Below are 26,668 nucleotides of genomic sequence, written 5' to 3'. Positions count from 1 at the left end.
TGTGTGTAGATTGATGGGGGAAAAACGATTGAATCCATTTTAGAATACAGCTGTAACGTAAAAAAATGTGGAAAAAGTCAAGGGGTCTGAATACTTTTGAATGCACTGACCAACTGGCAAGTGTCTTCACTGACATTTTCAACCTGTCCCTGACAGAGTCTGTAATACCAACATGTTTCAAGCAGACCACCATAGTCCCTGTGACCAAGAACACTAAGGTAACCTGCCTAAATGACTACCGCCCCGTAGCACTCATGTCTGTAGCCATGAAGTGCTTTGAAAGGCTGGTCATGGCTCATAACACCATTATCCCAGAAACCCTAGACCCACTCCAATTTGCAAACCACCCCAACAGATCCACAGATGACGCAATCTCTATTGCACTCCACACTTCCCTTTCCCACCTGGACAAAAGAAACCCCTCTGCAACTGGATCCTGGACTTCCTGAGAGGCCCCTCCCAGGTGGTAAGAGTAGGTAACAACACATCTGCCACGCTGATCCTCAACATTGGGGCCCCTCAGGGGTGCGTGCTCAGTCCCCTCCTGTACTCCCTGTTCACCCATGACTGCATGGACAAGCACGACTCCAACACCATCATTCCGACAACAACAGTGGTAGGCCTGATCACCGACAGATGAGACAGCCTATAGGGAGGACGTCAGAGACCTGGACAACAACAGTGGTAGGCCTGATCACCGACAGATGAGACAGCCTATAGGGAGGACGTCAGAGACCTGGCAGTGTGGTGCCAGGATAACAATCTCTCCCTCAACGTGATCAAGACAAAGGAGATGATTGTGGACTATATGAAAAGGAGGGCCGAGCAGACCCCAATTCTCATCGACGGTCCACATCACCAACGAACTGTCATGGTCCAAACACACCAAGACGGTCATGAAGAGGGCACGACAATGCCTATTCCCCCTCAGGAGACTGAACAGATTTGGCATGGGTCCTCAGATCCTCAAAAGGTTCTACAACTTTACCATCAAGAGCCTCCTGACTGGTTGCATAACCGTCTGATATGGTATCTGCTCGGCCTCCGGCCGCAAGGCACTACAGAGGGTAGTGCGTACGGTCCAGTACATTACTGGGGCAAAGCTTCCTGCCATCCAGGACCTCCATACCAGGCGGTGTCAGAGGAAGGCCCTAAAAATTGCCAAAGACTCCAGCCACCCTAGTCACTGTTCTCCGCACGGCAAGCGATACCGGAGCTCCAAGTCTAGGTCCAAAAGGCTTCTTAACAGCTTCTACCCCCAAGCCATAAGACTCCTGAACAACTAACCAAATAGCTACCCCGACTATTTACATTGACCCCCCCCCCCCCCCCCAAGGTTGCTGGAACGAATGCCAAAGCTGACAAGATACAGATCTGTCGTTCTACCCCTGAGCAAGGCAGCTAACCCACTGTTCACCGGGCGCCGAAGATGTGGATGTTGATTAAGGCAGCCCCCAGCACCTCTCTGATTCAGAGGCGTTGGGTTAAATGCGGAAGACACATTTCAGTCAGGTATCCCCCTTTCCCCCCATTTTACTCTCTGTTTATTATCAATGCATAGTCCCTTTACCCCCACCTACATCTACATATTACCTCAACTACCTCGACTAACCTGTGCCCCCACACCTGTACCTGTACCCCCTGTAGATAGTCTCGTTACTGTTATTTTATTGTTGCTCTTTAATTTTGTTATTTTTATATTTTTATTTATTTATATCTTTATTTATTATTTACTTCAGTTTATTTAGTAAATACTTTCTTAACACTTATTTTTTCTTAAAAGCGCATTGTTGGTTTAGGGCTTGTAAGTAAACATTTCACTGTAAGGTCTACAACACCTGTCGTATTCGGTGCATGTGACAAATAAAATTTGATTTGATTTGAACACACTACATTGTGAAAAGTATGTGGACACCTGCTCATCGAACATTTCATTCCAAAATCCTAGCAATTAATATGGAGTTGGTTCCCCCTTTGCTGCTATAACAGCCTCCACTCTTCTGGGAAGGCTTTCCACTAGATGTTGGAACATTGCTGCCGGGACTTGCTTCCATTCAGCCACAAGAGCATTAGTGAGGTCGGGCACTGATGTCGGGCGATTAGGTCGAGCTTGCAGTCAGCATTCCAATTCATCCCAAAGGATTTGAGGTCAACCCTATATGCATTTGGGAAGGTTGCGTTCTCCTGGCATCCACAAACCCAGATTCGCCTGTCGGACTGCCAGACACGCTACACGCTTCAGCACTCGGCGGTCCTGTTCTGTGAGCTTGTGTGGCCTTCCACTTTGCGGCTGAGTCGTGGTTGCTCCTAGATGTTTTAACTTCACAATAACAGCACTTATTGTTAAATTTGATGAACTGACTATTTGGAAAGGTGGCATCCTATGACTGTGCCATGTTGAAAGCCACCAAGCACTTCAGTAAGGTCATTCTACTGCCAATGTTTGTCTATGGAGATTGCATGGCTGTGTGCTCGATTTTATACACCTGTCATCAATGGTGTGGCTGAAATAACCGAATCCACTAATTTGAAGGTGTGTCTACATACTTTTTTATATATAATGTACATTAACCTGATATGATTCACTATTGCTAGCAGAGGAAAGAGGACAGAAAGGTAAACTAACAATGTAATGCAAAATGTAAGGAAACTAACACTAAAGTGACAGTTATAAATGTAAGTAAACTAACACTAAAGTGACAGTTATAAATATATGTGGTTATAAACTGATGGTGGCTATCAACAGTGGCTAATATTTAACATGTTACATTTGTTATTAAATACAGTGAAAATCCGGGCATACAGTTGAAGTCGGGAGTTTACATACACCTTAGCCAAATACATTTAAACTCAGTTTTTCACAATTCCTGACATTTAATCCTAGTAAAAATTCTCTGTCTTAGGTCAGTTAGGATCACCACTTTATTTTAAGAATGTGAAATGTCAGAATAATAGTAGAGAGAATGAGTTAGGTTTTGTAGGCCTCCTTGCTCGCACACGCTTTTTCAGTTCTGCCCACAAATTTTCTATAGGATTGAGGTCAGGGCTTTGTGATGGCCACTCCAATACCTTGACTTTGTTGTCCTTAAGCCATTTTGCCACAACTTTGGAAGTATGCTTGGGGTCATTGTCCATTTGGAAGACCCATTTGCGACCATCTCCTGACTGATGTCTTGAGATGTTGCTTCAATATATCCACATAATTTTCCTACCTCATGACGCCATCTATTTTGTGAAGTGCACCAGTCCCTCCTGCAGTAAAGCACCCCCACAACATGATGCTGCCACCCCCGTGCTTCACGGTTGGGATGGTGTTCTTCGGCTTGCAAGCCTCCCCTTTTTCCTCCAAACATAACGATGGTCATTATGGCCAAACAGTTCTATTTTTGTTTCATCAGACCAGAGGACATTTCTCCAAAAAGTACGATCTTTGTCCCCATGTGCAGTTGGAAACCGTAGTCTGGCTTTTTTATGGCGGTTTTGGAGCAGTGGCTTCTTCCTTGCTGAGCGGCCTTTCAGATTATGTCGATATAGGACTCGTTTTACTGTGGATATAGATACTTTTGTAGCTGTTTCCTCCAGCATCTTCACAAGGTCCTTTGCTGTTCTGGGATTGATTTGCACTTTTCACACCAAAGTACGTTCATCTCTAGGAGACAGAACACATCTCCTTCCTCCTGAGCTGTATGACGGCTGCGTGGTCCCATGGTGTTTATACTTGCGTACTATTGTTCGTACAGATGAACGTGGTACCTTCAGGCGTTTGGAAATTGCTCCCAAGGATGAACCAGACTTGTGGAGGTCTACCATTTTTTTTTCTGAGGTCTTGGCTGATTTCTTTTGATTTTCCCATGACGTATATAGAAGGTGAATGGCATACTATTCTCATTGTTAAGTTCAAGTACAGAGTATGTGTCGAGAGAAAAGTACATAAACAGTGAATAACGTTCCAGTTATGTGTGCTTAACGCAAGTCTAAATTCCCCTCTAAATGAATAGGCCTGGGACTGAACAAGTTTTTAAAAAAACAACATCCTTCTCCTCCTATTTGTCCCAGCAGTGTAAACAGGCATGATGATCACTAGTCATAAATAATAACTACACTCACTTTTTAAAACATTAACTATTCAGCACTGTCCAACATTAAGTATTTAAATGCAGTCGTTTCCGCAACAGCAGTTGTCATATCAGAAGTAGGGAGGAGAGGGAATGGACTGATCCGGTTTGAGTGGTGGTGGGTGTGGAATAATACAGTTTGAGTGGCAGTGGGTGTGGAATAATGCAGTCTGAGTGGTGGTGGGTGTGGAATAATGCTGTTTGAATGGTGGTGGGTGTGGAATAATGCTGTTTGAGTGGTGGTGGGTGTGAAATAATGCAGTCTGAATGGTGGTGGGTGTGGAATAATGCAGTTTGAATGGTGGTGGGTGTGGAATAATACAGTGAGATTGTGAGAGAGTGAGGTTGAGTCAGGGGGGATCTCTCTATTCTCTACTCTTGGCTTGTTGTGAGTGAGGTTTTATTCTCTCTATCTCTCTCCCTCTCTCTCTCTCTCTCCCTCTCCCTCTCTCTCTCTCTCTCTCATCTCCATGATAGGAAGGGAGTAGGGACAGATATGATGATATCCCTGGGGATGGCTGATTGGCTGGAGGGCTAGGGATGGCTGATTGTCTGGATGGCTGGGGATGGCTTACTGGCTGGAGATGGCTGACTGGCGCCACACCATAACAACCCCACTACTAGTTCACCATAGAAATGGATGCACTGCTGTGTTCTGAACCCATTATAAAGACACAGAGAGAGAGAGAGGAGTACATCTTCAACCCTATATCTGTGGCTCGTTTGCCTGTTCCCTCTCAGAGCCTCTGTATACACACAGTCTCTCCCAGTCACATCCTGCATTGGGCACAGTTTCTCCCAGTCACATCATGCATTGGGTGCAGTCTCTCCCAGTCACATCATGCATTGGGTATATGAAATGATATACAGTGTAGGCTGAATTACGTTTTAATTGAATTTAGATACATCTTCATAATGGCTGACAATCAATACACAAGTTATTTACATGAGTCATTATTATGAAATATTACAATTGGAATTTACAGGAACTTTGTACAAAATATGCCTGATGCGTCGTGGTAACGTGGTTGATTCATCTCGGGTTCCTGTCACAGTCATTTCTGGAGAGAAACAAAATGGTTGCTAGTTGGTAGTTGGTAGTTGGTAGTGGTAGAGCTTTACTTTCCTCGCTGCCAAGTAGCTGCTTTTAAAAGTCCACTAGAAACAAATGGGGAAAAAATAAGAAAACTAAACAAAGAAAAAAACTCAAAGTACAGGGTCAGGAAAAATTACATTCTTATTTTTCTTCGAGCTTTTTTGATTTGTGTTATCCGGCCTCGGTACATTTTACCTGTTAGTTAGACTGCAAAAAAACCTAAAAAAACAGACCCGTTTAAATATATAATTCATTCATAATTTTTATACATCAGGTTTTTCATGAATATTTAGTTTATAAAAATGGACCATGTCCTTTTCAACATGATTTTTAAAACCTTATATCTACAATTCATCAAAACATAAAACCTAATCACAATGGAACGTGTCAAAGTTCTAGAACCAATAAACTCTATTGATATGATTGTGGATTACTATATTTATGCAGCAACTTTCATTGCAATGAAGGATGGGCTCTCTTGATGTCCATCAGCAATGTAAATAAGCACCCCACTGGGTAATAAATGAATAAAGCAACCTCTCTCCCCTTGATGCCGCCCACACTGGCAATGCAGAGGCAAGGGTTATACAGCACTGTCTCTCTCTCTTTAAACGAGGCCAGTTTGATTTGGTGGACTACTAGATTCTGAGAAGTACGACAAAGTCAGGTCAAAAAACACTTGGCAGGTCAGAGCTTCAAGTTCCACCGTCTTACTATACTTTTACATATGAAACCTTCATGGGAACTTCAATGGCCAGAATGGATGATGGGTCATGACCTCTAGGTTAAAGGTCATGAACCCACAAAATGGCAGGACAGAAATGGCAGCACTGAAGACCCATTGGAATGTCCATAGAGACGAGTGCCCCCTATTGACCAGCTGCGGTACTTTCACTTACAGTAGCCCGTTGTTGTTGGTCCCCAAATAAACGCCAAGCTCAGCCTAAGCGATGGGTGTGAAAAAGAGTGCTGCAGTAATGGTGCTTGCAACACTTCTTGCTACACAGAAGAAATAACCTTAACTAGTTAAAAACCAAAATGCTTTGTGCTCCCATCGTTAAAGATGGAGATGCAGCAGAAATGAAACAGAAGCATGCTTTTTAAAAGGATGTTTTTGATATACAATAACTATAGGAAAATAATCTATCAAAGATCAACCCCATTTAAAATCCTCGAGAAAAGCTTTCATGGATGCAGATAGCTCGGCTATGAACGAAACACACATACTAAAACATAACAAATCCTTAAAGTAAACACAAGCATAAATATTTGATCCACAGAGAGTTAAGCTACAAATGACAAATATTAGAGTGATATATTGACATTTTATTCGGGAACAGGCACAATGTCTGTCTGTCTGTCTTTTTAAAATCTCTCCTCTCCTCTGTTGAAGTGTCGGTCAGTCATTAGAGGTTATTCCCAGATCAGAAAAGTCATGGCAGATAGAAGCTGACTGTAGAAGAAGTGTTTGGGTGTTGCGCTCCTTCCTTACAAAATGATTTTCTTTTATTTCACACATTTCTTTAAAATGAATCAGAAAAAAAATAGGTGCTCTCTCTCTCTCTCTCTCTCTCTCTCTCTCTCTCTCTCTCTCTCTCTCTCTCTCTCTCTCTCTCTCTCTCTCTCTCTCTCTCTCTCTCTCTCTCTCTCTCTCTCTCTCTCTCTCTCTCTCTCTCTCTCTCTCTCTCTCTCTCTCTCTCCAAATCTCTCTCCCTATCTCTCCCTCTCTCTCTCTATCTCTCTCTCTCTCTCTTACTCTCTCTCTCTCTGATATTCCTCCATCCATCTCTCCTTAGTGTGCGTAGTAGAGCCAGTAGATCACGTTAAAGAAGGAGAACACGGTAGGGAAGATCATCCTGGACCACTTGTCGATAGAGTTCACATCAGCCAGGTCAGGGATGTTGACCTTGAGCTGTGAGGCCCGTCTCCGTAGGCGGGACTTCTTCTGGGTGGCGTGGCGCTCCAGGGCGCTGTGGGGTCCGCCGCCGTAGTTCTGGCGGGCCATGGCGGCCCTGCGGTACTGCAGCGTGGAGCTGTCGTAGGCCAGCATGGTGTTGCGGGGGTCACCCAGACCCCCAGGGCCCAGGGACCTGGACAGCTCAGGAGGAACACCCCCCATCTCGTTCTTCATCTCCAGGGAACCAAACAGGATGTTGTCATCAGTCAGGGAGGCGGTCATCTGTGATACGAGGAGGGGGGAGGAAGAGGAGGGGCCGTGAGAGGAAGTGAATGGAGGCAAGGTTCATAGATCTTATTCTTAAATAATCTATGCTTATTTAAAATTCCTCAGAAGATGTCTATCTTTACTGTTAATTAAAATGAATTATGTGTGCGTTTAATTAGTAACGTGTTTTTAGTTGTTCTCTTAGTTTATGATTGAGGGGTTTATCAAATACTGTTCTGTGGTTGTACTAATAGACACTGTTCTGTGGTTGTACTAATAGACACTGTTCTGTGGTTGTACTAATAGATACTGTTCTGTGGTTGTACTAATAGATACTGTTCTGTGGTTGTACTAATAGATACTGTTCTGTGGTTGTACTAATAGACACTGTTCTGTGGTTGTACTAATAGACACTGTTCTGTGGTTGTACTAATAGACACTGTTCTGTGGTTGTACTAATAGATACTGTTCTGTGGTTGTACTAATAAATACTGTTCTGTGGTTGTACTAATAGACACTGTTCTGTGGTTGTACTAATAGATACTGTTCTGTGGTTGTACTAATAGATACTGTTCTGTGGTTGTACTAATAGATACTGTTCTGTGGTTGTACTAATAGGACACATTTGACTTACAGTAGCGAGTGTATTTACCATAAAATGTAATATTTAATTATGGATTATATTTCTATAAGTCAATAGCTAGTCATTACACATAAGTATAAATTGGCAGTCCTGTAAATATACTATATATATATATATATATATATATATATATATATATATATACACTACCTTTCAAAAGTTTGGGGTCACATAGAAATGTCCTTGTTTTTAAAGCAAAGCTAATTTTTTGTCCATTAAAATAACATCAAATTGATCAGAAATACAGTGTAGACATTGTTAATGTTGTATTATTAGCTGGAAACGGCTGATTTTGAATGTAATATCTACATAGGCGTACAGAGGCCCATTATCAGCAACCATCACTCCTGTGTTCCAATGGCACATTGTGTTAGCTAATCCATGTTTATCATTTTAAAATGCTAATTGATCATTAGAAAACCCTTTTGCAATTATGTTAGCACAGCTGAAAACTGTTGTCCTGATTAAAGAAGCAATAACACTGGCCTTCTTTAGACTAGTTGAGTATCTGGAGCATCAGCATTGGTGGGTTCGATTACAGGCTCAAAAGGGCCAGAAACAAAGTCCTTTCTTCTGAAACTCGTCAGTCTATTCTTGTTCTGAGAAATGAAGGCTATTCCATGCGAGAAATTGCCAAGAAACTGAAGATCTCGTACAACGGTGTGTACTACTTCCTACATAGAACAGCGCAAACTGTCTCTAACCAGAATAGAAAGAGGAGTGGAAGGCCCCGGTGCACAACTGAGCAAGAGGACAAGTACATCAGAGTGTCTAGTTTGAGAAACAGACGCCTCACAAGTCCTCAACTGGCAGCTTCATTAAATAGTACCCGCAAAACACCAGTCTCAACGTCAACAGTGAAGAGGCGACTCCGGGATGCTGGCCTTCTAGGCAGAGTTGCGAAGAAAAAGCCATATCTCAGACTGGCCAATGAAAAAAAAAGATTAAGATGGGCAACAGAACACAGACACTGGACAGAGGAACTCTGCCTAGAAGGCCAGCATCCCGGAGTCGCCTCTTCACTGTTGACGTTGAGACTGGTGTTTAAACTGGTAATGATCAATTAGCCTTTTAAAATGATGAACTTGGATTAGCTAACACAACGTGCCATTGGATCACAGGAGTGATGGTTGCTGATAATGGGCCTCTGTACGCCTATGTAAATATTCCATTAAAAATCAGCTGTTTCCCGCTACAATAGTCATTTACAACATTAACAATGCCTACACTGATCAATTTTATGTTATTTTAACAGACCATTTTTTCTTTCTTTCAAAAACAAGGACATTTCTAAGTGACCCCAAACTTTTGAACGGTAGTGTTCTATATATATAAATCATTCTCATGGCGAAATTATCTTCATTGTCATCTCATAATTTCAGCCAGCATGTGGTTAACATTCTGTCTAGTCAGAACAAGACAAACCAAGTAAACAAACAACGTAAACAAAAGGAAGAAATGTGAGAGGATAAAGGTTGAGAGAAACAGTAATAAGGAAATATTGCAAAGATGAAGTAGAGCTTAAGGTTGAAGGTTCAGGGGTCAAAGTTAGGTTTAGGTGAGGAGAGACGCTGTGAGGACTGAGGAAGTGGATCGGAAGTTTCTTCATCCATAGCCTGACTTCAGAATCAAACAAAACAACAAAACTAAATCAAAAAGATTTTCAACTTAATAGTTGAAAGAAGAAAAAAAATCAATGATATCTGTTGTTTATACTCTGTTCCAAAGCCACTCAGTTGGCAAAACTCAGAATGAGAAATAATCTTTTGTCTTTTTCTTCTCTGTTAGGCTGAGAGATAATATGCCACTAACCATCTCATTTCCTTTCAATTGCTTCACTTGTTATTTGGGAGAGTTATCAATTTACCTCAGATTTTCATTTTTCTAACATAGCAACATTAGCTTTGGAATAGCTTGTAATTACAACCAGCATTTCCTGTCCCCCCATTTTATGGGTTTCCCATCAATTAAAGGTATATAATATCTTCACTGAGAAGTAGACTCTGTACCAGATGGCACCCTATTCCCTATATTGGCCCTGGTCAAAAGTAGTGCACTAAATAGAGAATATGGTGCCATTTGGAACGCAGATCGAAACTATGCTGTAATTTATTCAACCACTACTATGACATGTTTGTCAGGAAAATGCATGAAGAGCAAATCAAGAGAAGGGAAAAAAAACACAATGGTGGGAAGTGATGATTAAAGTTGCCTTTAAAAATCTATAGAATAAAATTAAAGAAATGCACAAAAATACTACAGTATTTTCCTCTGATCGGGGGGGTTGATTCAGATTGATGACATTTGTTAAAGTTTTGACTTTCAAAACCTTCCAGTACCTTATTTCTTTGCTCGCCTAGTCCTAATGCGGCATCGTCCACAAAGATGGGATCCCACATCGTGTCATACGCGTCAATTTCCCTCTGTTTCATTCTGGCATACAGAGCATCATCTCTCTGAACTACATTTCCCACCATCCACTGCAAGCATACAAAATCAGCACTGTTACCATGGAGAAATCGCCGCTTGCTGTCAGATGTTGTCAAATCCTGGTCTAACTAATAAAGATGTATTTTCATTGAACTGTGGTTGATAGATACACATGGATACACCAATGGGACATGGAGGTGTAGTAGAGCGCTAGTGCAGAGAGAACCCTGGTAAAGGACATCAAGTCAACAGTTGATCACAGAAGCATCACATTGACCTTGAGAGAAAGAATAGCCTGTGTTCTCCTACTGCATCCGACACCACATTACACCATCAACACAACCTCTCTAGAACCATCTGTCCCTACTCCCTTCCTATCCAGAGACACCTACCTTATTGGGGTCGGGTCGGAGTTTCTCGTTGTTGGCGACGGCTAGTTTCTCGGCGGCCCTCTTCTGCCTCTGGGGCCCACGTCCAAAGAAGATGTAATTGACGAAGGCGTACTCCAGCAGGGCCAGGAAGACGAACACGAAGCAGCCCATCAGGTACATGTCTATGGCCTTGACGTAGGGGATCTTAGGAAGAGTCTCTCTCAGATGGGTGTTGATGGTGGTCATGGTCAACACCGTAGTGATACCTGGAGATCACATTTGACCTTTACAATCACAGCATTCACCAAAATAATGTCATAAACAAGTCATTCAGAGCCTATCAGCTTTATAATAGTTATCAAAAAACACCGGAGATCATTGGAAAGAGAATTTAGTCGTAAACAAACAATTAAGATGACTAATCATCAAACTAGTGTTTTCAACGTTTACTGTCCTCATCTGCTGCCCAGAATATAAACAGTTTTTCATTATTGTTTAAAAGCAATTGTGCTTTCAATCAAATCAAAATACCGTAAACGTGAAATGGGTATCAGGTGTGTGTATTCAAAGGAGATGAAATCAGCTTCAGTTTATATCTGATTCTGTATGTGATAAAGAACCAGACTAATCCTGTGTCCTCCTGGTACAGGGTCGGGAAACAGCCAACAGGGATGTGAGTAGTAAACAACTCCATAGTAGTGTAGTAGTTTGGCACCTTTACAGACCTAATGAACCCATACGGACAGATGGTTCCTCATTCTACAGACCTAATGAACCTATACGGACAGATGGTTCCTCATTCTACAGACCTAATGAACCTATACGGACAGATGGTTCCTCATTCTCCAGACCTAATGAACCCATACGGACAGATGGTTCCTCATTCTACAGACCTAATGAACCCATACGGACAGATGGTTCCTCATTCTACAGACCTAATGAACCCATACGGACAGATGGTTCCTCATTCTACAGACCTAATGAACCCATACAGACAGATGGTTCCTCATTCTACAGACCTAATGAACCCATACGGACAGATGGTTCCTCATTCTACAGACCTAATGAACCCATACAGACAGATGGTTCCTCATTCTACAGACCTAATGAACCCATACGGACAGATGGTTCCTCATTCTACAGACCTAATGAACCTATACGGACAGATGGTTCCTCATTCTACAGACCTAATGAACCCATACGGACAGATGGTTCCTCATTCTACAGACCTAATGAACCCATACGGACAGATGGTTCCTCATTCTACAGACCTAATGAACCCATACGGACAGATGGTTCCTCATTCTACAGACCTAATGAACCCATACGGACAGATGGTTCCTCATTCTACAGACCTAATGAACCCATACGGACAGATGGTTCCTCATTCTACAGACCTAATGAACCCATACGGACAGATGGTTCCTCATTCTACAGACCTAATGAACCTATACGGACAGATGGTTCCTCATTCTACAGACCTAATGAACCCATACGGACAGATGGTTCCTCATTCTACAGACCTAATGAACCCATACGGACAGATGGTTCCTCATTCTACAGACCTAATGAACCCATACGGACAGATCATTCCTCATTCTACAGACCTAATGAACCCATACGGACAGATGGTTCCTCATTCTACAGACCTAATGAACCTATACGGACAGATGGTTCCTCATTCTACAGACCTAATGAACCCATACGGACAGATGGTTCCTCATTCTACAGACCTAATGAACCCATACGGACAGATGGTTCCTCATTCTACAGACCTAATGAACCCATACGGACAGATGGTTCCTCATTCTACAGACCTAATGAACCCATACGGACAGATGGTTCCTCATTCTACAGACCTAATGAACCCATACGGACAGATGGTTCCTCATTCTACAGACCTAATGAACCCATACGGACAGATGGTTCCTCATTCTACAGACCTAATGAACCCATACGGACAGATGGTTCCTCATTCTACAGACCTAATGAACCCATACGGACAGATGGTTCCTCATTCTACAGACCTAATGAACCCATACGGACAGATGGTTCCTCATTCTACAGACCTAATGAACCCATACGGACAGATGGTTCCTCATTCTACAGACCTAATGAACCCATACGGACAGATGGTTCCTCATTCTACAGACCTAATGAACCGTTACGGACAGATGGTTCCTCATTCTACAGACCTAATGAACCTATACGGACAGATGGTTCCTCATTCTACAGACCTAATGAACCCATACGGACAGATGGTTCCTCATTTTACAGACCTAATGAACCCATACGGACAGATGGTTCCTCATTTTACAGACCTAATGAACCTATACGGACAGATGGTTCCTCATTCTACAGACCTAATGAACCCATACGGACAGATGGTTCCTCATTCTACAGACCTAATGAACCCATATGGACAGATGGTTCCTCATTCTCCAGACCTAATGAACCCATACGGACAGATGGTTCCTCATTCTACAGACCTAATGAACCCATACGGACAGATGGTTCCTCATTCTACAGACCTAATGAACCTATACGGACAGATGGTTCCTCATTCTACAGACCTAATGAACCTATACGGACAGATGGTTCCTCATTCTACAGACCTAATGAACCCATACGGACAGATGGTTCCTCATTCTACAGACCTAATGAACCCATACGGACAGATGGTTCCTCATTCTACAGACCTAATGAACCCATACGGACAGATGGTTCCTCATTCTACAGACCTAATGAACCCATACGGACAGATGGTTCCTCAATCCCCAACATCTACATGACACTTCCGCCTAGCTGTGTATGGGCACACGTGTGGGGGTATGTTTGTGTGTGTTCATTCATGTACTGTAAGTGTATGTGGGTGTGTATGCGTTCATAGGTGTGTGTTTGCGTGCGTGTGTATGTGTATGTGAGTGTTGAGTCTCTGTCCAAATTCCAGGGGACCAACCAAAGGGTTCAGGAATCAAATCAAATCAAAATGTTATTTGTCACATGCGCCGAACAAGTGCAGTATACCGTACGTGTTGAACGATAAGCTGTAGTCAATGAATAGCGTTCTCACATACGTAGGTGTTCCTTTTGTCCATGTGGGAAAGGGCAGTGTGGAGTGCAATAAAGATTGCATCATCTGTGGATCTGTTGGGGCAGTATGCAAATTGGAGTGGGTCTAGAGTATCCGGGAGGATGCTGTTGATGTGAGCCATGACCAGCCTTTCAAAGCACTTCATGGCTACAGACGTGAGTGCTACGGGGCGGTAATCATTTAGGCAGGTTACCTTCGCTTCCTTGGGTACAGGGACTATGGTGGTCTGCTTGAAACATGTTGCTATTACAGACTTGGTCAGGGACAGGTTGAAAATGACAGTGAAGACACTTGCCAGTTGGTCAGCGCATGATCAGAGTACAGTACACGTCCTGGTAATCCTTCTGCTCCGTGGCCTTGTGAATGTTGACCTGTTTAAAGGTCTTACTCACATCGGCTATGGAGAGCGTGATCACACAGTCGTCTGGAACAGCTGGTGCTCTCATGCATGCTTCAGTATTGCTTGCCTCGAAGCGAGCATAGAAGGCATTTAGCTCGTCTGGTAGGCTCGTGTCACTGGACAGCTCAAGGCTGTGCTTCCCTTTGTAGTCCATAATAGTTTGCAAGCCCTGCCTCATCCGACGAGTGTCGTAAGATTAATGTAGTAAGATTCAATCTTAGTCCTGTATTGACGCTTTTCCTGTTTGATGGTTCGTCAGTGGGCATAGTGGGATTTGTTATAAGTTTCTGGGTTTGAGTCCCGCTAATTGAAAGTGGCAGCTCTACCCTTTAGCTCAGTGTGGATGTTGCCTGTAATCCATGGCTTCTGGTTGAGGTATGACATCATTGAGGCACTTATTGATGAAGCCAGTGACTGATGTGGTGTACTCCTCAATGCCATCGGAAATATCCCGAAAAACATATTCCAGTCTGTGCAAGCAAAACAGTCCTGTAGCTTAGCGTCTGTGTCATCTGACCACTTCCTTATTGACTGGTCCTCCCTGCTTTAGTTTTTTGCTTGTAAGCAGGAATCAGGAGGATAGAATTGTGGTCAGATTTGCCAAATTGAGAATGAGGGAGAGCTTTGTACGTGTCTATGTGTGTGGAGTCAAGTTTGTTTAGAATTTTTTTCCCTCTGGTTGCACATTTAACATGCTGGTAGAAACTAGGCAAAACGGATTTCAGTTTCCCTGCATTAAAGTCCCTGGCCACTAGGAGCGCCACCTCTGGATGAGCATTTTCTTGTTTGTTTATGGCCTTATACAGCTCGCTCGTTGTCTTAGCGCCAGCATCGGTTGTGGTGGTAAATTTCATAGCTACGAAAAATATAGATTTCAACTCTCTTGGTAAATAGTGTAGTCTACAGCTTATCATGAGATACTTTAACTCAGGTGAGGAAAACCTTGAGACTTCCTTAATATTAGATTTCTTGCACCAGCTGTTATTTACAAATAGACACAGACCACCACCCCTTATCTTACTGGAGGCAGCTGTTCTGTCTTGCCGATGGAGCAAAAACCCAGCCAGCTGTATGTTATCCATGTAGTCATTCAGCCACGACTCAGTGAAACATAAAATATGACCGTTTTTAATGTCCCATTGGTAGGATAGTCTTGATAGGAGCTCATCCATTTTGTTATCCAACGATTGCACGTTGGCTAATAGGACTGATGGTAGAGGGGGATTACTCACTCGTCGTTGGATCCTTACAAAGGCACCCCGACCTACGTCCCCAATATCTCTGTCTCTTCTTCATGCGAATGACGGGGATTCGGGCCTTGTCCGGTTTCTGAAGTAAATCCTTGACTCGTTAAAGAAAATGTTTTGTCCAGTACGAGGTGAGTAATGGCTGTCCTGATATCCAGAGGCTCTTTTCAGTCATAAGAGATGGTGGCAGAAAAACAATATGTAAAAAATAAGTTATAAATATCGTGAAAAAACACACACAAAAGCACAATTGGTTAGGAGCCCGTAAAACGGCAGACATCTCCTCCGGCGCCATCATATATATATATCATATATGCGTCTGTAGACAAAAGAAGCAGCCCAGTGTGATACCCCCTTTAACACCTTATTCCCTACAAAGCAGTAGTGCACTACTTTTTTTTACCAGAGCCCTATGGGTAGTGCACTACTTTTTTTTACCAGAGCCCTATGGGTAGTGCACTACTTTTTTTTACCAGAGCCCTATGGGTAGTGCACTACTTTTTTTTACCAGAGCCCTATGGGTAGTGCACTACTTTTTTTTACCAGAGCCCTATGGGTAGTGCACTACTTTTTTTTACCAGAGCCCTATGGGTAGTGCACTACTTTTTTTTACCAGAGCCCTATGGATAGTGCACTACTTTTTTTTACCAGAGCCCTATGGGTAGTGCACTACTTTTTTTTACCAGAGCCCTATGGGTAGTGCACTACTTTTTTTTACCAGAGCCCTATGGGTAGTGCACTACTTTTTTTTACCAGAGCCCTATGGGTAGTGCACTACTTTTTTTTTACCAGAGCCCTATGGATAGTGCACTACTTTTTTTTACCAGAGCCCTATGGATAGTGCACTACTTTTTTTTACCAGAGCCCTATGGGTAGTGCACTACTTTTTTTTACCAGAGCCCTATGGGTAGTGCACTACTTTTTTTACCAGAACCCTATGGGTAGCGCACTACTTTTTTTTACCAGAACCCTATGGGTAGTGCACTATATAGGGAATAGGGTGTAATTTGGGATGCAGCCCTGGTATTAGTCACAGCACGATTCACCTGTGTTTTTAGGCCCAATACACCCATTGTGTTTGATACGTTACTCATCTGTGTTATTAGGCCCAATACACCAATTGTCCCAATACACCAAAGATTTCTGCATTATATAATCATTGTGTTCGATACGTTAGATTTCTGCGTTATATAATCATTGTGTTCGATACGTTAGATTTCTGCGTTATATAATCATTGTGTTCGATACGTTAGATTTCTGCATTATATACCCATTGTGTTTGATACGTTAGATTTCTGCGTTATATAATCATTGTGTTCGATACGTTAGATTTCTGTGTTATATAATCATTGTGTTCGATACGTTAGATTTCTGCATTATATACCCATTGTGTTTGATACGTTAGATTTCTGCGTTATATAATCATTGTGTTCGATACGTTAGATTTCTGCATTATATACCCATTGTGTTTGATACGTTAGATTTCTGCGTTATATAATCTGCATTTGGTCAGATTCATAGGTATTATACGTAACTCTGCCATCCATCGGCCACGCAGTCACACAGCTATCTACGCCTGTTCATGCTGCTTTCCCCATGGCCTCTGATATCATCTAGAGCTAGAATTAACAATACACAGGGCTCATGTTCAGGACTGGGCTCATGTTCAGGACAGGGCTCATGTTCAGGACAGGGCTCATGTTCAGGACAGGGCTCATGTTCAGGACTGGGCTCATGTTCAGGACAGGGCTCATGTTCAGGACAGGGCTCATGTTCAGGACAGGGCTCATGTTCAGGACAGGGCTCATGTTCAAGACTAGGCTCATGTTCAGGACTGGGCTCATGTTCAGGACAGGGCTCATGTTCAGGACAGGGCTCATGTTCAGGACAGGGCTCATGTTCAGGACAGGGCTCATGTTCAGGACAGGGCTCATGTTCAGGACAGGGCTCATGTTCAGGACAGGGCTCATGTTCAGGACAGGGCTCATGTTCAGGACTGGGCTCATGTTCAGGACAGGGCTCATGTTCAGGACAGGGCTCATGTTCAGGACAGGGCTCATGTTCAGGACTGGGCTCATGTTCAGGACAGGGCTCATGTTCAGACCAGGGCTCATGTTCAGGACAGGGCTCATGTTCAGGACAGGGCTCATGTTCAGGACAGGGCTCATGTTCAGGACAGGGCTCATGTTCAGGACAGGGCTCATGTTCAGGACAGGGCTCATGTTCAGACCAGGGCTCATGTTCAGGACAGGGCTCATGTTCAGACCAGGGCTCATGTTCAGGACTGGGCTCATGTTCAGGACAGGGCTCATGTTCAGACCAGGGCTCATGTTCAGGACAAGGCTCATGTTCAGGACAGGGCTCATGTTCAGGACAGGGCTCATGTTCAGGACAGGGCTCATGTTCAGGACAGGGCTCATGTTCAGGACAGGGCTCATGTTCAGGACAGGGCTCATGTTCAAGACTAGGCTCATGTTCAGGACAGGGCTCATGTTCAGGACAGGGCTCATGTTCAGACCAGGGCTCATGTTCAGGACAGGGCTCATGTTCAGGACAGGGCTCATGTTCAGGACAGGGCTATATGAAACCTGGACATCGGGGATATATTCAGCTATTTAAATCTGGACATCGGGGATAGATAAACCAGTCAGGTGAATATTTAGGCATCCTGGTTTACACATCAGAAAGACAGACAGACAGAGCAAGTCAACCAGCCAGCCAGCCAATTAACCAGACAGCCAACCAGCCAGCCAGCCAATTAACCAGACAGCCAACCAACTAGCCAGCCAATCAACCAGCATAAGAGAAAAGCTCATCAGAAGAAAACAACAAACAGGATCCAGTTCCACCTGACACTCACCTGACACTCACCTGACACTCACCTGACACTCACCTGACACTCACCTGACACTCACCTGACACTCACCTGACACTCACCTGACAATCACCTGACAATCACCTGACAATCACCTGACAATCACCTGACAATCACCTGACAATCACCTGACAATCACCTGACAATCACCTGACACAGGTCAGTGGACTGGGGCGCTCATTAGGACCTTATCCTGGCCAATAACCCTGGTTTCACAAATCATTCACAGTACTAATATAATTGTCATTAGATAGCAATACGATCAAGGTGCAAGGAGTATATGTAATTACTATCGTATCTGGTTTAGGGCAGAATATTAATACTCCGTTTCTTTCTTTTATATGTCACTCATGAACAACAATGCATATTTTACATGACATTTCAAAACAATGCGAACGCTATGACACCAATGTTTGTAAACATGGCTATACTGTATACGTTTAATTGTATTGCTTTGATTGACTGATGAATCTCGATGGCTTTATTGATCGATCGTTGGGCAATCTTACCCAGGGCCACTCTGGCAGCGGAGGCATCATAGTTGATCCAGAAGGAGACCCAAGACAGAATGGTGATCAGGATCGAGGGCATGTAGGTCTGGAGGATAAAGTAGCCGATGTTCCTCTTTAGCTTGAAGCTCAGTGACAGGCGGGGGTAGGAACCTGCATGGAGGAATACAGACAGAACTGTATTTATTTTTTATTTTGCTTTATTTAACCAGGTAAACCATTGAGAATACATAGTATAGTACAATAATGACCTGAAGTGGAGGGAATCAGAACTCTAAAGCATAGAAAGGTAATATACAGAATATCTGTGTATCAACCCCTGAAAATCGACAGTATAACCATAGATATACATAGGTATACTGTATCAAAATGGCCGCCACTGTGTACCTGTAGAGAAGACCACGTTCTTGGAGACCAGTTTGTAGTCCACGATGGAGAACTGAGGCAGTTCTATTCTCTCCACCCCAGACACGGCTCCATCTCCCCCTCGCCAGTAGAACTCAATGTCATCAGTGGTGTAGCCATCTGCAGGGGACAAACACAGGTACTAGAGTCTTAGAATACATACCAAACTAACCTAGTGGGCCAAAATGGGAGCTATGGTCAATGTCAAAAGACAGGGACACGAGGCTCTCGCACATGTTGAGCTGACATCTGTTTTTCCTCAAAGCTTCTATTCTTGGTCCTGTAATGCTTACTATTTACATTATTTATATTCTGGTTTGTCAAATGCTACTAGAGAACATAATGGTAGGTTTAATAATACATACAATTAGAGATGGAGATTACAGAGGACATTTCAGGGGACCAAGAACTGTCAGCTAACTGGGTAGATCCTCTGTTCACCTTCTGTTGTGATAACCCTTCTGTTCTGATAACCCTTCTGTTGTGATAACCCTTCTGTTGTGATAACCCTTCTGTTGTGATAACTCTTCTGTTGTGATAACCCTTCTGTTGTGATAACCCTTCTGTTGTGATAACTCTTCTGTTGTGATAACCCTTCTGTTGTGATAACTCTTCTGTTGTGATAACCCTTCTGTTGTGATAACCCTTCTGTTGTGATAACCCTTCTGTTGTGATAACTCTTCTGTTGTGATAACTCTTCTGTTGTGATAACCCTTCTGTTGTGATAACTCTTCTGTTGTGATAACTCTTCTGTTGTGATAACTCTTCTGTTGTGATAACTCTTCTGTTGTGATAACTCTTCTGTTGTGATAACCCTTCTGTTGTGATAACCCTTCTGTTGTGATAACCCTTCTGTTGTGATAACCCTTCTGTTGTGATAACTCTTCTGTTGTGATAACCCTTCTGTTCGGATAACTCTTCTGTTGTGATAACCCTTCTGTTCGGATAGCCTCACCCTTTGTCATATAGAGCATCATAACACAGGCAGCATGCAGACGGTGCAGGCATTTCCCCTCTTTCCCTCTCTCTTTGTCTCCCTCCATATCTCTCTCCCTCTCTTTCTACGCCTCTCTCTCTCCATATCTCTCTCTCTCGCTCTCAACCCCCCACTCTCTCTCCATATCTCTCGCCCTCTTTCTCAACCCCCCCCCTCTCTCTCTCTGTCTCTGTTAACCCCTCTCTCTATCTCTCTCCCACTCTCCTTCTCTGTGTACTACTTCCTCTGCTTGCCACTCATAATAAGAGGCAGTGACCTATTTAGATGCAATGAATAATTAAACTCTCAGCCTTTGATTTTCTGAAAAATGAAGACATAATTCCTCCCTCTGCCTCGCTCTGACACAGGATAGATGGATAGATAGGAGCGGTGAGAGGATTAAGAACACTATAGCTGGTTATTGTAATGGTGTGGCCAGTCAGTCATTGAGTTATCTAATGCTATATGTGACGGATGGATGAAGAACCAAATACTATAGAAACACTACCACTGTCAAAACACAGCATATCCCACTTCTGACACCAATGTAGCTCGTCATTGTCTTTGGCTTGTCTATCATTGAGATTTGTAATGCCTACACTGGCAGTTAAGGTTCAAATGGTACAGAATAGAAAAACTACCAGTATCAAACGACAACCCAGCCCAAGCCAAAAACATAGTACTGTAGCTAATCCGTGTGTAAAAGCATGCAGCACCAACTACAGTCCACTACTACTATGCAGTAGGAACTGTCTCTCCGGCTTATCCACAGAACTAATGGAACAGCTCAGTATCACCCCAATTAGCCTATCCCCATCCACCATGCTGCGGGTTCTAATGTGTTGTTGACTTCCGATCAACAGAGTGTGGACAGGGCCAGCCAAGAGACTATGAGGCTGGGGAGAGGAGGACGTCGGACATGTGTGTGTGCGTGTGCATTTGTAGATGTGTATGCTGGGTTTAGGGTCATGAAATATTGTGTGGATGAAGGGCGGGTGGGTGGCAGGCGGGTTGAATAAAGAGAAAGCAATACCTTTAAAAAAATCCATGAATGTATCATTCTTCTGCAATTTATATCTATAGGCTACATCTATAGGCTATCTGGCATTAGTACCTGTGAGTAAGAAAAAGTTATCGTCGAACCACGGAAACAAAAAAGACAATGTCAGAGTTTAATTCAATAAGAGAAAAGCTGTGAAATGGAGAGTTGAAAATAAAGAGAAGGGAGGGCCAGTAAAGTAATGTTTGGGAAAGATTTGGTGAAGTGGTAAAATAGAATGATAGCAGCTACACTACCGGTCAAAAGTTTTAGAACGCACCTACTCATTCAAGGATTTTTCTTTATTTTTTTACTATTTTCTACATTGCAGAATAATAGTGAAGACTTCAAAACTATGAAATAACACACATGGAATCATGTAGAAATCAAAAAGTGTTAAACAAATCAAAATATATTTTATATTTGAGATTCTTCAAATAGCCACCCTTTGCCTTGATGACAGCTTTGAACACTCTCTCAACCGGCATTCTCTCAACCAGCTTCATGAGATAATCACCTGGAATGCATTTCAATTAACAGGTGTGCCTCCTTAAGAGTACATTTGTGGAATTTCTTTCCTTATTAATGAATTTGAGCCAATCAGTTGTGTTGTGACAAGGTAGAGGGAGTATACAGAAGATAGCCCTATTTGGTTAAAGACCAAGTCCATATTATGTCAAGAACAGCTCAAAATGTTCCTTTATTTAACCAGGTAGGTCAGTTGAGAACAAGTTCTCATTTACAACTGCGACCTGGCCAAGATAAACCAAAGCAGTGCGACAAAAACAACACAGAGTTACACATGGGATAAATACATGTACATATATAATACATAACACAATAGAAAAATCTGTATACAGTGTGTGCAAATGAAGTAAGGAGGTAAGGCAATAAATAGGCCAATAGTGGCGAAGTAATTACAATTTAGCAATTTACACTGGAGTGATAATTTTCTGGAATTTTTCCAAGCTGTTTAAAGGCACAGTCAACTTAGTGTATGTAAACTTCTGACCCACTGGAATTGTGATACAGTGAATTATAAGTGAAATAATCTGTCTGTAAACAATTGTGTCTGTAATTATAAGTGAAATAATTCTGTCTGTAAAATATTTACACAAGAAGCCACCTAATATCACACAGTCAAACTCTTCAGTCATTTAGTAAAATCACCATTCTGCGATTTCTCACCGTTAAACATCGCACAGTGTTTCAAAAATGTGTGTGTTTAGAGCACATATCTTTGAATATATTTAGTTTGGCTTTAGTTCTGTTTTACTCTGTTATACAGTTTAGTTGAAAGTTTACATACACTTAGGTTGGAGTCATTAAAACTTGTTTTTCAACCACTCCACAAATGTCTTGTTAACAAACTATAGTTTTGGCAAGTTGGTTAGGACATCTACTTTGTGCATGACACAAGTAATTTTTCCAACAATTGTTTACAGACAGATTATTTCACTTATAATTCACTGTATCACAATTCCAGTGGGTCAGAAGTTTACATACACTAAGTTGACTGTGCCTTTAAACAGCGTGGAAAATTTCCAGAAAATTATGTCATGGCTTTAGAAGCTTCTGATCATCATTTGAGTCAATTGGAAGTGTACCTGTAGATGTATTTCAAGGCCTACCTTCAAATTCAGTGCCTCTTTGCTTGACATCATGGGAAAATCAAAAGAAATCAGCCAAGACCTCAGAAAAAAAATTGTAGACCTCCACAAGTCTGGTTCATCCTTGGAACAATTTCCAAACGCCTGAAGGTGCCACGTTCATCTGTACAAACAATAGTACGCAAGTATAAACACCATGGGACCACGCAGCCGTCATACCGCTCAGGAAGGAGACGCGCTCTGTCTCCTAGAGATGAACATACTTTGGTGCGAAAAGTGCAAATCAATCCCAGAACAACAGCAAAGGACCTTGTGAAGACACTGGAGGAAACAGATACAAAATAATCTATATCCACAGTAAAACAAGTCCTATATCCTAAAACGACTCCTATATAGTGAAACGAGTCCTATATCGACATAATCTGAAAGGCCGCTCAGCATGGAAGAAGCCACTGCTCCAAAACCTCCATAAAAAAGCCAGACTACGGTTCGCAACTGCACATGGGGACAAAGATCGTACTTTTTGGAGAAATGTCCTCTGTTCTGATGAAACAAGAATAGAACTGTTTGGCCATAATGACCATTGTTATGTTTGGAGGAAAAAGGGGGAGGCTTGCAAGCTGAAGAACACCATCCCAACTGTGAAGCACAGGGGTGGCAGCATCATGTTGTGGGGGTGCTTTGCTGCAGGAGGGACTGGTGCACTTCACAAAATAGATGGCATCATGAGGCAGGAAAATTATGTGGATATATTGAAGCAACATCTCAAGACATCAATCAGGAAGATAAAGCTTGGTCGCAAATGGGTCTTCCATATGGACAATTACCCCAAGCATACTTCCAAAGTTGTGGCGAAATGGCTTAAGGACAACAAAGCCAAGGTATTGGAGTGGCCATCACAAAGCCCTGACCTCAATCCAATAGAAAATGTGTGGGCAGAACTGAAAAAGCTTGTGCGAGCAAGGAGGCCTACAAACCTGACTCAGTTACACCAGCTCTGTCAGGAGGAATGGGTCAAAATTCACCCAACTTATTGTGGGAAGCTTGTGGAAGGCTACATGAAGCGTTTGACCCAAGTTAAACAATTTAAAGGCAAATCTACCAAATACGAATTGAGTGTATGTAAACTTCTGACCCACTGGGAATGTGATGAAAGAAATAAAAGCTGAAATAAATCATTCTCTCTACTATTATTCTGACATTTCACATTCTTAAAATAAAGTGGTGATCCTAACTGACCTAAGACAGGGAATTTTTACTAGGATTAAATGTCATGATTCAAAACAGCGCCGGAAGAATTGGCAACAGTTTTACGGGCGCCCAACTGCGTACGGCCCAGTACATCACTGGGACTAAGTTGTCTGCCATCCAGGACCTCTACACCAGGCGGTGTCAGAGGAAGGCCATAAAAATTGCCAAAGACCCCAGCCACCCCAGTCATAGACTGTTCTCTCTACTACCGCATGGCAAGCGGTACCGGAGTGCCAAGTCTAAGACATAGAGACCTCAACCCCTCTTTTTACGCTGCTGCTACTCTCTGTTTATCATATATGCATAGTCACTTTAACTATACATTCATGTACATACTACCTCAATTGGGCTGACCAACCAGTGCTCCCGCACAGTGGCTAACCGGGCTATCTGCATTGTGTCCCACCCACCACCCGCCAACCCCTCTTTTACGCTACTGCTACTCTCTGTTCATCATATATGCATAGTCACTTTAACCATATCTACATGTACATACTACCTCAATCAGCCTGACTAACCGGTGTCTGTATGTAGCCTCACTACTTTTATAGCCTCGCTACTGTATATAGCCTGTCTTTTTACTGTTTTATTTCTTTACCTACCTATTGTTCACCTAATACCTTTTTTTTGCACTATTGGTTAGAGTCTGTAAGTAAGCATTTCACTGTAAGGTCTACTACACCTGTTGTATTCAGCATTTCACTGTAAGGTCTACTACACCTGTTGTATTCAGCATTTCACTGTAAGGTCTACCTACACCTGTTGTATTCAGCATTTCACTAAGGTCTACTACACCTGTTGTATTCAGCATTTCACTGTAAGGTCTACTACACCTGTTGTATTCAGCATTTCACTGTAAGGTCTACTACACCTGTTGTATTCAGCATTTCACTGTAAGGTCTACTACACCTGTTGTATTCAGCATTTCACTGTAAGGTCTACTACACCTGTTGTATTCAGCATTTCACTGTAAGGTCTACTACACCTGTTGTATTCAGCATTTCACTGTAAGGTCTACTACACCTGTTGTATTCAGCATTTCACTGTAAGGTCTACTACACCTGTTGTATTCAGCATTTCACTGTAAGGTCTACTACACCTGTTGTATTCAGCATTTCACTGTAAGGTCTACTACACCTGTTGTATTCAGCATTTCACTGTAAGGTCTACTACACCTGTTGTATTCAGCATTTCACTGTAAGGTCTACTACACCTGTTGTATTCAGCATTTCACTGTAAGGTCTACTACACCTGTTGTATTCAGCATTTCACTGTAAGGTCTACTACACCTGTTGTATTCAGCATTTCACTGTAAGGTCTACCTACACCTGTTGTATTCAGCATTTCACTGTAAGGTCTACTACACCTGTTGTATTCAGCATTTCACTGTAAGGTCTACCTACACCTGTTGTATTCAGCATTTCACTAAGGTCTACTACACCTGTTGTATTCAGCATTTCACTGTAAGGTCTACTACACCTGTTGTATTCAGCATTTCACTGTAAGGTCTACTACACCTGTTGTATTCAGCATTTCACTGTAAGGTCTACTACACCTGTTGTATTCAGCATTTCACTGTAAGGTCTACTACACCTGTTGTATTCAGCATTTCACTGTAAGGTCTACTACACCTGTTGTATTCAGCATTTCACTGTAAGGTCTACTACACCTGTTGTATTCAGCATTTCACTGTAAGGTCTACTACACCTGTTGTATTCAGCATTTCACTGTAAGGTCTACTACACCTGTTGTATTCAGCATTTCACTGTAAGGTCTACTACACCTGTTGTATTCAGCATTTCACGGTAAGGTCTACTACACCTGTTGTATTCAGCATTTCACTGTAAGGTCTACTACACCTGTTGTATTCAGCATTTCACTGTAAGGTCTACTACACCTGTTGTATTCAGCATTTCACTGTAAGGTCTACTACACCTGTTGTATTCAGCATTTCACTGTGAGGTCTACACCTGTTGTATTCAGCATTTCACTGTAAGGTCTACTACACCTGTTGTATTGAGCATTTCACTGTAAGGTCTACTACATCTGTTGTATTCAGCATTTCACAGTAAGGTCTACTACACCTGTTGTATTCAGCATTTCACTGTAAGGTCTACTACACCTGTTGTATTCAGCATTTCACTGTAAGGTCTACTACACCTGTTGTATTCACGTGACAAATAAACTTTGATTTGATGTCAGGAATTGTGAAAAACTGAGTTTAATGTATTTGGCTGTAAGGTGTATGTAAACTTCCCACTTCAACTGTAGCCTTACTATTAACACCTGCAGAATTAAGCATTGCTTGCAGTAAAATGATCCACCAAATGTATGCAAAATGTTGACACGGAAAGGAGCGGAGAAATATGATTTCTTGCTTTCAGCATCTTGAGAGAATGTGGAGTTATAGCACCTCTACAGACGGTCCCTCTTTATCAGCATC

The 26,668-nt window shown here is 42.5% G+C and overlaps 1 protein-coding gene across 1 annotated transcript in view; it reads right to left on the bottom strand.

The window, feature by feature from the left end:
* Nucleotides 1–7,003: 7,003 nt before the first annotated feature.
* The window catches only part of LOC120036676 (gamma-aminobutyric acid receptor subunit beta-2-like), a 31,778-nt gene continuing 12,113 nt past the window's right edge, over nt 7,004–26,668 (bottom strand). Inside the window, exons 3-7 of the mRNA XM_038983064.1 lie at nt 19,332–19,469; nt 18,945–19,097; nt 10,841–11,085; nt 10,358–10,498; nt 7,004–7,390 (exon numbers count right to left, since the gene is read on the bottom strand). Of these exons, the coding sequence (XP_038838992.1) occupies nt 7,004–7,390; nt 10,358–10,498; nt 10,841–11,085; nt 18,945–19,097; nt 19,332–19,469 (1,064 nt within the window). The remainder of the gene's footprint in view (nt 7,391–10,357; nt 10,499–10,840; nt 11,086–18,944; nt 19,098–19,331; nt 19,470–26,668) is intronic.

The sequence above is a fragment of the Salvelinus namaycush genome, unplaced genomic scaffold, assembly GCF_016432855.1.
Source record: "Salvelinus namaycush isolate Seneca unplaced genomic scaffold, SaNama_1.0 Scaffold1427, whole genome shotgun sequence".
Classification (NCBI taxonomy): Eukaryota; Metazoa; Chordata; class Actinopteri; order Salmoniformes; family Salmonidae; genus Salvelinus; species Salvelinus namaycush.
This window is presented reverse-complemented; position numbering and strand designations above follow the sequence as displayed.